This window comes from Bolinopsis microptera, chromosome 11, assembly GCF_026151205.1.
Source record: "Bolinopsis microptera isolate Bmic1 chromosome 11, MBARI_Bmic_1.0, whole genome shotgun sequence".
NCBI classification, from domain to species: Eukaryota; Metazoa; Ctenophora; class Tentaculata; order Lobata; family Bolinopsidae; genus Bolinopsis; species Bolinopsis microptera.
The window spans coordinates 13,761,326-13,775,939 of NC_087082.1; the positions used below are offsets into that span (position 1 = coordinate 13,761,326).

General features: G+C 36.8%; 1 protein-coding gene and 1 long non-coding RNA gene across 5 annotated transcripts in view; both read right to left on the reverse strand.

The window, feature by feature from the left end:
- Positions 1–9,230, reverse strand: part of LOC134823467 (protein PHTF1-like) — a 29,146-nt gene extending 19,916 nt beyond the window's left edge. For all 4 annotated transcript variants that reach the window (XM_063834937.1, XM_063834934.1, XM_063834935.1 and 1 more), the window contains exons 1-11: positions 9,062–9,230; positions 8,844–8,897; positions 8,552–8,627; positions 8,029–8,125; positions 6,171–6,309; positions 5,963–6,036; positions 5,011–5,218; positions 4,665–4,839; positions 3,929–4,021; positions 3,400–3,492; positions 1,750–1,912 (exon numbers count right to left, since the gene is read on the reverse strand). In XM_063834937.1, the coding sequence (XP_063691007.1) occupies positions 1,750–1,912; positions 3,400–3,492; positions 3,929–4,021; positions 4,665–4,839; positions 5,011–5,218; positions 5,963–6,036; positions 6,171–6,309; positions 8,029–8,125; positions 8,552–8,627; positions 8,844–8,897; positions 9,062–9,112 (1,223 nt within the window). In that variant the 5' untranslated portion in view covers positions 9,113–9,230. The remainder of the gene's footprint in view (positions 1–1,749; positions 1,913–3,399; positions 3,493–3,928; positions 4,022–4,664; positions 4,840–5,010; positions 5,219–5,962; positions 6,037–6,170; positions 6,310–8,028; positions 8,126–8,551; positions 8,628–8,843; positions 8,898–9,061) is intronic.
- Positions 9,231–11,785: 2,555 nt separating this feature from the next.
- Positions 11,786–13,763, reverse strand: LOC134822850 (uncharacterized). The gene is made up of 4 exons (XR_010161227.1): positions 13,602–13,763; positions 12,809–12,985; positions 12,433–12,595; positions 11,786–12,180 (listed from the first exon to the last, which is right to left on the reverse strand). It is a non-coding gene; the product is annotated as an uncharacterized LOC134822850 (long non-coding RNA).
- Between the last annotated feature and the right edge of the window lie 851 nt (positions 13,764–14,614).

Below are 14,614 nucleotides of genomic sequence, written 5' to 3' on the forward strand. Positions count from 1 at the left end.
GACAGGTATATGTCCAGACTAATACTTGGAAGAATCCTCACAAAATCCGAACCAAATTCCCACAGGGGATCTCATTAGTGGAGGAGTAAAGCAGGGGACCAACAGTTTCACAACAGTGTCACAACAGTGTCACAACAGTGTCACAATAGTGTTACAACCTTCTTTTGTATGTGATTATCTGACTGTTACATGTTACAGTAGCGAGAGAGAGAGAGAGGGTTCACTTACAATCAGCCGATTACAACACATCTCCCCGCAGGAGACATTTTCAGAAGCAATCGCATAATAAGATATATCTCTGTAGTCTCCACCTTACTACTCCCTCAGAGAGTGGTCGTGTTATATTGTTGGATCGATTAGAAAGCGTTGGCTGTCCAGTGGCCGGGGAGTTGAGTGCATCTTAAAATAGATGATTCTGAGTGCTTCTGAGAGCTTCTGCCTTTTTCTCAAGAAAACATCAGCATCGTGGAGTTGGTAACGGACGGTAGCCGGTAGGCAGTGCACAAAGGATGTTTTTATAACAACATCGCTCAGCACCAGACAATCCACCGATACATATTCTACATTGTATAAATTGTACACTGAGCACAGCAGAGAGAGAGCATGGTAATTGAGAATGTACTAAAATCTCTTAACATATGTCAAGAGACTGCTCTCTAACTCTCTGACATTTTGTCCTCTTTAACAAGGTAACAAGAAAGCGGTTTCCGCAATTATACAAACTCCCTGGATCGCTCTCTTCTAGGGTCGGTTTACAAAGTACATTTTCTTTGATCTCTTTTCCCTCATAGCCAAAGTTTGTGCTCAACAGATGGGTCAATTAATTCACGACAAACTATGATTTGCTAAGTTTATAATTTCCGATTAACACACTTGTTAATCTTTCTCCAGGAAACAGTTGGAGCAAGATAGAGAGTGTGTAATCACCACCACCTTCATAACTAGCTCTGCTGTACACACTACTTATCTCATATACAGACTTATTACAGATACTGTGTAATTTAACTTGCCCAACAAAATCGCTACTCCAGCGGAGAGAGAGAGAGAGAGAGAGAGAGAGAGAGAGAGAGAGAGAGAGAGAGAGAGAGAGAGAGAGAGAGAGAGAGAGAGAGAGAGAGTGTTCTATAAATAGATTTGGTAGAGAAAGGTTCTGTGGTGGTTGTGCCGATCTGTCAGACAAGCTAAACGGAAGGAGTCTGCTCACTTGGAGGGCATTAGGGCTAGAGAGAAACTCCGGTATGGGTACTTCCTACCAATATATAAATAGACGTGGGATGCTAAACATTTCACTACGAAACAGTCATAACGATCAATTTTTTTTACCTTAAAAGGCAGAGAATTTCTTATGATCTACTTGTTAATCTAAGAAAGAAATAATCAGGATCATTATTAAGCTAAGTCGAGTTGGACAGTTCTGTTAATTCCGGAGAAGGGGGAAAACATTGAAACTAAATATGTTTAATCATTTTAAAGTTGTGTGCTTGTGAAGGACATGTCTCATTCAAAATATTTGAATAATACACTGAAAATGTTCAAGAATCTATCACAATGCAATGTATGATTCAAAATGATAATTCGAACTCTGGACAAGTTAAAATCGAAATCATATCTGAAAACACCAGTTTAAGAATCTATCACAATGCAATGTATGATTCAAAATGATAATTCGAACTCTGGACAAGTTAAAATCGAAATCATATCTGAAAAAACACCAGTTTCAGTATTTCCACTTCCCAGTGTTGCACTGACCTGGGGGTAGCTGATCTGGGCTCGTTAACCTCCTTATCCTCTCCGTCTGTATCATGTTCCTCGCTACTAGTTTCATGTCGCTCTTTATTGTCGTTAATAGTGTTGTTCTCGTTTATAGTGGAGAATGGAGGTTTCCGCACTTTGAACAGCGGAGTTCGGGAATCTGGGGATGACAATTATTTCCAGGTCTTGTCCATATTTTACAGAATTTAATTGTTTTTACATCTGAACATTTGGACTTTGGAGGGAAGTGGCGGCTACAAGGAATTTACCAAATGTAGAAAAGTTTTGATATTTCCACGGTAAACTATCAATATGCCAATTGCCACATAGCCAACATAGTATGGGTTTTTTAATATCAGGGCAGTACATATTTGTCTCAAATATAATACGCCAAACAGTTGTATGGAATCTAAGAAGTTTTTAAATATTTCTCATGTTTGAAGCTGCTGCCGAACATTTTGGTATGTTGCAATAGGTTCTGAAGAAAACTGATCGAAATTGCCTGGATTTTATTTGATGTTATACAAAAACGAGTTGCTTTAGTTATCAGCATATTTCCCACATTCCTTAAAACAGCTATAAATTACACTGAACATGTCACGTGGTAGATAAATATCGGTGTTTCCTCGTATCTTGCTCATTTTATGCATTAAGCGCAGGTTGTGCACAGTGTGCAAAAGGTTTGCTGCCCCAAAATAGCCCGAGCACAATTTCTGGGCAACAGATTTGATTAGGCCCGTTTTAAAATAACATAAAGCCATGACGTGAGAAAAAGACACATAAATTGCTAAATTTTACAATGAAATTAGCTGGTAACGGCGTTTGCAAAAGCATTTCTACAAGTTTCGGTGCAAGTGTTTTTGTTCAAGACATAAGCTGCAGACAACGCAGGCCGCAGCAAAGAATGTGTCCAATATTTTAAATTTGAATTGTGCAGACAGCTGCCAGTTTGTGCTTGCAAATAAAAATTGAGGGAAATCGTTTTTGTCTTAAATTTTCTGCTATTGACTTAGCCGACGATGTTAGCTGGTAAGACACAGAATTACAGCTTTTGAATACCAGTACTCGGAGAAATTGTTTCATTTCCTGAATGCAGCAAAAATTATATCATAGAAAGGTATAATATACTGTAGGTACATACAGCTAGAATCACAATTATTATGGGAATATTAGAAACCTGATATTTTATTCAGAGTTAAGACTTAAAACAAAAATATTAAAGTTATATCCGTCTAGTCAAATAGTTTATCGCTGTCTTTAACAATCAGGAATATTCTATAATCGTCATAGTATTCTATAATCGCGGTAAATATTTCGCAGACTCTCTTTCATACTGCAGACAGCAGACACGTATTTATATTTTGGGACGTGGCGAATGGTTGGGAAAATAAGGGAAGATAGTTGAGAGTCTAGACCGATAAGAGAACATCTAAGTTCATACCGCCTCCCCACCCTACATATAAGTTCAATCCCGTCCAATACTCGATTTCGACCAACCGTGAAATTGTTTCATAAAAAGGCCAGGTCCAGGGTAGGGACAAACGATTCAGTTTGATGTTTAGACAGTCAATATGCTACAGTCTAGACCAATCTAACTAATTGATTATATATAATGAAATAATAATTAGAGTATAATTAGATAATCACCTGTTTCTGATTCAGTCCACATGCTCTCCGTCATACCGTTGTGCTCGGACGAGTCCGTCTCACGTTCTGATTCTGATGAACTGGCTGTCTCTTCTGGGAATATGAAAACAATTTAGAAGACGTAAACTTGGTTTTAAGACAGAATGCAAACCATTTTTGCTCTAAAATAATAATAATTGTTTGTCTGAGGAATGGAAGAGAATTTAACATTAATATCGGACATAAACTTTTAGACAACTTAATAAGTTTGGACAAATTAAAGTCTTTTCAACGGACAAAGGTCATAGGCTAGACTAGACTTGAGTAAATCTTTGTTTGTTTGTTTACACCCTGGCTTTTTGGTCAACAGGTCAAACACATACCATCACTTTTTAGTTGTTTTCAAAAGTTTTCAACGAAATAATTTGAAGGAAAGAAAGCAAACTCATGGTTCCTCAGCACAACACGTACTCACAAAACAATCAAACTTAACTAGCGGTAATAATTTAAATTATGAATAAATAATCATCATGTTATTCATTCTATTTACCTGGTCCTTTTCTGGTTCTGTGAACATGATGTTTTCTGTGATCTATCTCTGATTCACTGTCGGAATCTTTCAGTTTCCGTTTTGTTGGGAACGCTGCAAAAAAGTAAAATATAATTAGTTATTTTTATTGCAGGCACGAGGTACGCTAAGTTGCTATTTGGGAAATTCCGCCTAACTGACAACTGTTTTTAAGCATATCACACCGGTAAACATATTATTATTTAAACATGTTAAACATATTAAACACAGCCCAACAATTCCTTGGGTGTACTGCCTAACATTTCATTCTTACATCCACAAGTTTAACCCATACAGGACAATTCTACCTGTTTACTAAATAGGTAAATAACATAAAACATTAAATAGTTAGCAGACAAGCGTCAATACCACGACAGTTTAGGTAAGGTATAATGAGTCAATATAACAAGTACAACATAATAGACCAAATAATTGAGAGGCACATTGCATTATTATTCCATCTAAAACACCGTCATAATATTATTGATGTTAATATTGTGGTTTGGTGTAAGAATCCTGAAGCAGTGATTACTGATGGATTTTATGCATCAATGATCAATATCGACTATAAAAGAGATTTAGTCCTCAGCGGCCAATATCATTGTACACAGTGAAACTAGTTCTCCACACATATCTGTCATGAAATGGTGTAGTACACCCAGTACATCGTGAACACTTCAAAATATACGGTACACAATATAATGGACAGTTAACGTACCGTCTCCATTGGGTCGCGCCTTCTCCGGACTGGTATCACTATCACTAATGTAAACATGAGGTTCAGGTGTGATGAGGTTCATGTTGAGGTTGCCGTGTTCCTGTTCACTGTACTCAGGGAACATGTCGTGGGAGTTTGTGTTGGACGAGGAGGACGTTATTGTGGACGCTGTCGTCTGAAATAGAAATTGTAAAGAGAGGTTATCTGGAACAAGGGATGGGAAACTGACCAAACTGAAAGTTGGGTCAAAAACAGGTCAGAAATAAAGTCGAGTCTTGTATCCGTATGAACTATCAAGTAAACTAACATATCCAGCAAAGAGAGTCCGGACCCCCAGAGTACTCACAGATTTGATGCCGGGTTTATTAGCTTTTAGGTTCTCAGTGTTTCTCAGCACAACTCTCCGCCGTAAACTCGGACAGGGATCCATTTTCTTGTTGAACCCTTTACTGTGACTGTGCTGTTTAGAGAGGTGGGATTTTGTGGTTGGTTTACTGGAGCTGGATGTCGTGACGTTCTTTGTTGTTGATTTTGACTTTTTGATGAGGGTTGAGCTGAGAAAATAGCTGAGTTACAATTGCAAAGGTAGGCATCTAGTATCTACGTGCCATTTCATTTGAAAAATGACTTCAAAATGCGGCAAAATGGACAACTTTCTCAGGGTCTACAAGTTTGATTGTTGTACTTACTTACTTGTACTATACTTGATTATTGGTTTTTAAGAGTTCTGCATTACAACTAAACTTGTCGACTTTTTGAACTACTTAATACTTTTATAATGTCTAATGCATAAATGCATTATCGACATATTATCTTGATGGCGAGTCAGTCATAAGATAATGCATGATAAGGGAGGAGTCTTTAAAAAGCAGAGAGTTTCTGCAGAACTCTTTAAGTTGAATTCTCAGGAAATTCAGGGTAATTGTACTATTTCAGTACTATTTCAGTACCTCATTAAGTACATCGTTAGCAATGGTTTCATGCTTTAGAAGAGGTTAAGTAGTCAGGAAATTGATTATGAGCTTTTAAAATTGCAAGGAAATTATATGGTTAGTCGTAGTTTGCCGAACGAATAAAGTAAGGAAGTATATTAACTTAGGTAATGCGTTTCAAAATACCGAGCTGCCTACCGTACCATGGTCCGTTGCTTATTATAATTATTTGCGGTCAATGCATTTAAATCATAATCTTATAATTTTAGTAATGATATAAGACAACTTGGACACTAATATTCCAGAAATCTGTAGTAATAACGTAATAAACTTATTAATAAATTAATAAAGTTTCTTTGAACTAACATGCCGCTCTTCTGGGCTTTTCTCATGTCTGTAGCAACTGCTTGGCAAAACGTTAAACCGACCACTAGCCACAACTGAAAATAGCATACTTTAGAATACGTGATGTAATAACCTAGTAAAAGTTGAATTCTAAAATTATTCCATGTCAAATTTAGAAGCTTCTAGATTGCTGAGCTGAAAATGTAAGGAGATTTATAAAATAACTCACCACGATGGGTGTTAGAGACTCGCACATGAGAACATCGTCCACCCGGTCAACTTGTAGTACCAGGACAGCCATGGCTATCTGCAGTATCCACAGTATCACAAGTACGCAGTACATTGTACGGGATGTTTTTCCCACCCACCTGAACATGGTTTAAAGTCACAAAACTTTTGTCATTTGAAGCTTGAGATAGTGACATGGATCCATATTGCAAATTTATTTAAGCAAGTTTCTAAGTAGGTAAGCATTAGACAAGTATTAAAGTATGTAGGTATTAAAAGCAAGGGCAATAGATTATGAAATGAAATGAGGTATTTATATCCCGCTCATATGATTAACTAACAACACAAGTACAAGGAAGGTGGTTAACCATGTCAGAGCGGCTGACTGTGAGTGATGTGAGCAAATGTGTAAAAGTGAACAAAGTATAACTCATCATAAGGCGAAGACAAAATTAAAACATCTTTTATTGTAAACCACACTAAACTAAATAGAAGCAGAAACCATACAATACATGTAGGTATAAGGAAGGTTAGTACAGTGACATAATGAACCAAAAAGAGAAACAGATCCTAGAAAGGTAGAGATCTAGACATAAAATGGAGTGCGGTAAGTAATAAAAGCCAAGGTGTCTTGCAAAGTGAAGACAAATGGAAAGAAAAAACATCAAAACTGATTATATAAATGGTTCTTTAACATTCGCTTGAAGCAGTTGGTATCAGTAATACATCTCAACATCAGTGAAAGAGAGTTCCATGCAATCGGTGCATGGCTTGAGAAACGTCTGTCATCAACTTTGGACTTTTTATTCTTTGGTACCTTGAGCATAAGATGGTCACCAGGTCTCTTCGTCCTGGTCATGGTGTTTGAAAGTTCTATATCCACTACATCCACATCCAGTAATGCTTTGAGGTAATCAGGTGCAGCACCGTGAACTGATTTGTGGGTTAATAGACAAACTTTAAAGAAGATTCGTTGGGAGTATGTGGGCCTTCTTATAGAAGGGAACCAAGTCCGTGGTTCTGTCTTTATGATATAGATGAAACGAATTGCCCCATTAAGGGTGAATCTAAGTTTGTTTAATCTGGTCTTTGGAAGATTCATGTACAGAGAATTACAGTAATTTCTAATTTAGATATAACCAGTTGTTTCACCAACATCAATCTAATCCAATAGTTCTTAGGTTCATCATTGTCCAGCTACATTTCCTTTTGACATTATTAATCTGTCTTTCCATATTCAAAGTTTCGTCAAATTTGACACCCAGACTCTTTCAGCTGTCTCCTTTGCACGCATAGGTAGAATTACAGTGCTTGCAAATTGCAGTCTGACACTGAGTTCACACTTTTTTTAGAACATGGCTCTTTCCTAACACCAGTAGTTCTGTCTTTGTTTCTTTCATTTTCACAGCTGTGATTAGGGTAGTATCCAGATGGACATTGAGCTGGTTTAGTACAATTCTCTCTAGGATCTTGGAGATCCTGGATAACGTCAAACATATCTTTTCTGGAAACTGCAGTTAAAAGGTCCGCAAATTGCACTGATTGAATAGTTATCTTTATCTTATTGCTATTATCATCTTTCTTACCTTTAAACGACAATGTATTGCGGTTTATCTTTTCCAATTGTTGCTCCATCTTTTTCAAGTCCGACTCCATCTTTTCCATGTTATAAACCCTGCTAGAAAGATCAAGGACCGAGGGACAAAATGACAAATTGTCAGTTCTTTAAAAAAACTAAACAACTGTTTTGTAATAATTCGATACCTCAAATTATTTATTATATAGTAGTGTTGAAAGTATTGAAATATATATAATATATATATATAAAATAAGTCTTTTGTTTCTTAGTAATAACTAACCATTTGAAATAGAGGGGAAGGAAGATGAGCTTGAAAAGACCATAGAAAGCGATATTGCTCCAGTTATAAGCTGGTTTCGGCTTTTCAAAGTTGGTGCCTGGAAATAAGATGGCTGGTTTAGTATGGCAATAGAAGAGTGTATCTGTTTTGTTGGTTATAGATAACACTGCACGTGTTTAATGTGTGCATGTTGTGACACATCATGTGACACATTGACATTACACGTCAGGTACCATTGTCGAGTGATAACGGTATTAGTCTTTTTTTATTGCCATCAAATCAGATTCAAGCTTAAATCCAATTAAATGATTCTACAAACATTGGGAACATATTTAATTTCAAATCATAAAACTGTTACAGTTGACCATGCCTCCAACCTACCACATTATTAAAAAGGTACAAGCTCTGTGGCCAGAGTTGAGCTGAAAATAGGTTCGTTGGGCAAATCATCTTAACAATAACAAACGTGCAAATAGTTTTCATTAAAAATAGGATCTCTTGAGAAAAATCGTCTAAATTTCACCTCGAATAAGATCCACATCGATAAGTTCTTTTTTAAGTTTGGTTCGCTTGGAGTTCGTATAAGTTTTAGGAAAATCCTGTGATAAGTGTTAGTAGCATGAAGTGTAGACTACTTATAATAAACAAAATCTGCAGACAAGGTATGGCCAATAAAAAGCTTGCTGGAAATGGTGATAGCTGTAATTCTGTAATCGTAATTATGTATTGCTGTAATTCTGCATCAACATTCAACATCACTAAATATCAAATTATGGAATGTTAGTTTAATCTAGATACTACAGTCAAGTCCTTACTTTCAACTTCTTCTCTGCATGTTGCTCCCAAGCAGCTTGGTCATGCTTCTTTATCTGAAATAATCTGACTAAATCATGAGTGATATTATAGGATAATAATTGTTGCCATAAACAAGGAAAGGATATAATCATCATTTTGAGTATTCGTGAAATAACACTGTATGATGAATTTGAAGTGAAGATCAAAATTGAATAATAAACTTATTAGTATAAAGTACCTTAGTCTGAATCCAATCAACAGTATCACTGATCCGTTCTCCAAATGCCATACATTAAAGGTAGTTTTCGTTTTATCCTAGCTCAAAACTGGTTTATGACTGACCAGTATCTTCACTTATGATTTTTTTAGATGTCTTCGATGGATTCTTGTTACTTGAGCTAAAATCTAAACAGAAAATGACAAATTTAGACCCTTTAGAGATCTTGAATTGAAGGTATCACGACTTAAATATAGAGTGCAGTATAGATGTGGATTCTGGTAGAGGTAAATCGAATAATATTATAGATCAAATTAAATAATTATGACACAAACATCTTCACACATCATCATAAATATTTCTACAAAAAGTTATAAATTAAACTAAAATGCTGTGTATAAAGATTAAGGACCCAGTAGAAATGGACCTAAGTATCCTTTCTACTACAATTTAAGTTAATAAAACGTATTTATTAGCAACATGGAGATTGAACTTAACATACATAATATGTTCTAACAGGGTTCGAATCCCAGTGCCACCTAATCAAGAGTAGCTAAGGATCCATTGGATCTATGCGAAATTACACATCTGTGTTGCAAAAGTCGTTCAAACAATAGATATACATTCAATTCAATCAAGTGAACTAGGGTTAAATGAGGAGGGGGCCCGCGAAACGGTTTCGACTACACTTTGAGCGTACTGCAGGATATAATTTCAAGATCTCAGATCTTTTGTTAAATTATTATTATTATTAAATCTAAAATAACTAAAAATTTAACTGATTATTAACAGGCCCCTTTGAGTGGGCAATAACATTCACTTTATAAATTATATACAATAATAATAATTTAAACTTATAGATTATAGTGGCACAACAACTTAAAATGCACAGGTGTGCCACAAAAACAAGTCAGGATACAATAAAACCTGAAGAGCAATCCACATTTGGGTTCCAAACCACAGAAAATTGTAAAGACTTGATACACTAAATTACAAGGTTAAGGGTATGCACTTAACAGTAGAAACATTGAAAAAATAATAAATTAATTAATATCATAAGCACGTTTAAAAAGAAATGTTTTCAGATACACTTTAAAAGATTCCAGTGACAAGGGGTCGTTCACATATTACGTAATCAGCTGAGGGGGGGGGGTTTCCGAATGATTACGCTAGTGTAATTTTGACCCAATAGCTATGTGTAAAACTGATTTCGGAGGGGGGGGGGGTAAAAATGTTCCAAAAAATGATTACGTAATATGTGAACGACCCCCAATAAAAAAAGAAGCCAAGAGCCAAGTCAAAAATCATATCAGAACACGATTTGAGGTCTCCTAGATTTGTTTATGTAAATTTTGATATTTTACTGTACTATTTTAGGTTGTATATAATTTTACGGACGAAATGATCCCAGGGGGGACTCCCAACCCACCGCTTCGGCGGGTAGTTGACGCACCTTTCACAAGCAAGAGCCACTTTGGTCTACTTGCTCAGCTACATGGGTTGGGGGTCCCCCCTTTTTTTTCCAGTGACATGCAATTCTTAATTTCAAGAGGCAGCTCATTCCATAATTAAGGGCCAACTTTCTGAAACGATTTTTCTCCTTACTGTGTATAGACTCAGGTTCAGTCAAATAGATAAGATGATTATAATTGGCATATTTAAACATATTACTTAAATAATCTGGTCTCATACCATTAAGACATTTATAGACAAGAAGCAATAACTTATATCTTGGCTGAAAACTGGCCACGGGCCTAAACATTACATATCAATCAATTACAATTCATTAACATTACCAATATTAAAAACTATCGAAAATATTCAAGAAAGTATTCTCTAGCCAAAGAGCTCAATATTTAAATCTAAATCTTCAATATTGTCTGGTTTATATCGCAACATGGGCCCTCTGTCCCCCCTTATCGAAATAACCTCAAAGCACAAGCGCTTTCTAAGATATATAACTGAGTCTGAATAACGCTGACCCGTTAACTTATATTGAATTCTTTAACTAATACATAATCACCCTACGCGCGTGGGGTGGACTCCTGGGGTGGACTTTTATTCAGCGCGTATTTTGTAGCCTGTTCAACTTGACGTTTTGAATCGTTACTATCTCAATGTCACAGATACACAGAATGTGAGGTGATCATCTTAAAGAGAAACGTCTCAGCTTTCACCTGGTGTAAAGTTTATCTTTGTTCTCAAAATATAGCTCGCTCAGTGTGCAACAGAAGTTGACATTACAATAACCACGTCTGCGACCGGTCGTCAGATACCGGAGTGTTGCACAAAATTGGGTCCCTAAATTAAAATTCTATGACACAGTTACCATGCAGAAATGTCTGGAGTAACATTTGGTGAAAATTTGAAGGGTCTACTGATAATATTGCAAAAGTTATTGAAAACAAACTAGCTTAATCAGAAGTTTTTGGGAAAATTTCAAATTTTGTACGTAGTGGGGTCTACTGGGGTGGACTCTCGTGACGCGCATCTGATGGCGTGGCTTTTTCAACAGCAGTCAGTACGGCCAATATCAGAGCACAAATTATTGTGAGTAAGACCTTAATGGTCAGCTATGAACCCCTCACTAGAATAGTAACCGTATCTAAAAACAAGGAAATGTTATTCCGTCAAAGCTCAAATTTTTTACTCTTCTCAGTGCAGTTACTATGAATGTACTAGCTAAGTATCGTTGATCGTAGCTGCATTACACAGTAGAAGGTAACCAAGGAAGACTGCTGATTAACGAAGCAATTTCAACGTGAACAGTTCCAAAATACATAATCATGGCGACGATAGTTCAACTTGAACCTTTATAGTTTTTACAGTCTAAGATCACAATAAAATCACGTGAACTGCGAATCACAAAATCAAATCACTCAAATCTGATACAGTCCCGTTACAGTACGCTTTCGTGACAACCTCAACGCTTAAAAAAATAAATATTCTGCAGTCTTGTGACCACCGATGGCCCTAACTCTCCCTTGTCCGCGAGGAGCATCGTTGCGACCATGGGTTTCAGTTCTTTGTTCTTCCCACTCGGCTTCGATAGATCGAATTGGCTGGAAGTCAATCTATCAGAAAGACCTTTGTCGATCTCAGGGGCGTGGTAAATTGTGGATGTCGGAGTATAAAGCTTCCTGAAAAGATTGAGACATTCACTCGGTCTGTTGTAAATATCGAATATTCCTTGTAGGCCGAGATTTAATTTATGTTGGGTTTGATAACTAGAGAAGGCGATTTGATATTCATTGATAGTATAAGAGTATAAGCATATAAGCATAAGTGATAAGTTTATAAACCCCCTTTATGGTACCTCGATATCAGTATTGAGTAATCATCACTCAAAATCTACTTATTAAATTTATTAACTAAACAAGTTAATGTATTACCGTCCTAGAGAGGTTTTCCTGAGAATTTGAAGTCTCTGTAGGTTGCTGACATGTCTACTAAGCTCTTCGATTGAGGAGTTTTGGACCCCTCGGCGGTCCAAATGATTTATAATGCTGTGGGCATTTTCAACATCTATCGAGCTAAACGCCCTCGCAGCATAACCTGTAGAGAATGAACATGTCATCAATGCAAAGTTCAATGATAAAAATCAGAGTGGCCGATTTCAACGGGCAGAATTCGAATATCATGGCCTTGGGGAATGGACTATTTTTTGTCGATTTTACTAACCAAACTGGCAAACGATTGTTGATTTTCGTCACTAGTCTAAAATGAAAGCAAACGTTCGGCCGAACATTTACATGATTAAAAACTTACCGGTTTCTTTCGTTATTATGTACAGACATAGCCGGGCTTGGGTTCCGCATACGATATCTTCTATCAGATTAAAGTTGAACCCACACTTTGTACTGCTCGTGGGAGGAGAAAAGCAAACTGATACCTTTTCCATGAGCATCTCGTGTAGTACCATCATCATTTCGATTCTGATATCAGCTGCAAAATTCGTCTATTACTAAATGCTAGCTTTTCGAACTTCGTATCTTGGAAATAACAACTTCTATGAAAGAACACACACACACACACACACACACACACACAGACGCACAGAGACACACTCACACACACACACAGACGCACAGAGACACACACTCACTCACACACACAGACAGACAGACAGACACACAGACAGACAGACAGACAGACAGACAGACAGACAGATACACACACCCACAAACACATACAGACATAGACACACAGACACAGCATAAACACAGACACACACAGACACAGACGGACACACAGACAGACACAGATACACACAGACATACACACACACCCACAAACACACCCACAAACACAAACAGACACATACACACACAGACACATACACACACAGACACATACACACACAGACACACACACAGACACACACACATAAACACACATAGTTCACTTCAGTACACTACATTACAATTACAGACACACGCAGTACAATCAGAGACACACACTCGATACAAAGACAGACACAGGCACAAACACACAGAGTACACTTCAGTACAATCACAGACGCAGGCACAAAGACATATACAAGAAGAGCAGATTGAAGTACCTTCATTTGCAGATGTTGACGCATTGATCTGTGGGATATGTTCTTCAGTCTGTAACTGATCATCTGCTAGAACTGTCTCATCTGGATCAACCGGAGGAGTATCTTCCGGCAGGAGTCTGAGTGGGTCTATCGGGACAGCCATGGATCGCTCTCCGTACCTTGCTGAAATAAAGACAAAGGTCAACGACGGATGTCGCATGTCAGTCCTGTAACTAAATGTAATGCAAAATAGTGAATAAATAATTTTTACATCTGAACGATTGTTCATTGATTCTTTGAATCTGTTCATTGATTCATATATATATATATAACTCTAAAACTCTGGTCACAAGAGCAACTGCCTAAACGTGCAGAAGTGAAAACAAATAAATAAAATATACTAGCAGTCCTTAATACTCGTAATAAATAGATTCATTCAATGTCATAAAACTCATAACCATACACGTGACCAGTAAAATAATTTAATTGGTCTATAGACTACTGTATAAAATTCTCAATATATAAACTTTATTAACAATAATAAATTAGTTAAAATAACACCAACCTTTGGTGTATAAATGAGTAAACAACCTCTATTTGTCGTAAAATATCTTTCATAATATTATAGTATATGCTATAATATCAAAACTGTTTATTAGAGTTCAGGTAACAGAATTTAACTGTAATGGCACCTCTGTAGTATTATCCGTTGTTGAGATGTAACCATTTTTTCGTCCGGTCTTGATTAACCCGGCTCACGATACATATGCTTCGTCCGGTCTAACATTGAATCCGGCTCACTAATCATAGGGATGGTGTAGTAGTTGGAATATAACACACTGTTTACAGTTTTATCTCTGTTCGAAGGAATTCTTCTGCATCCCTTGTTATTTCAACCGCTAAATCAAAGAACTCGCGAAGTCTGCTCCATGATATTAACATTGAATTTCCACCATAGCCCTGGTTAAAGATGTTGTGGAATGGGTGTCTTTTGAGAAGCTCACTCATGCTGTTCCTTTTATTTAGTTTTATAT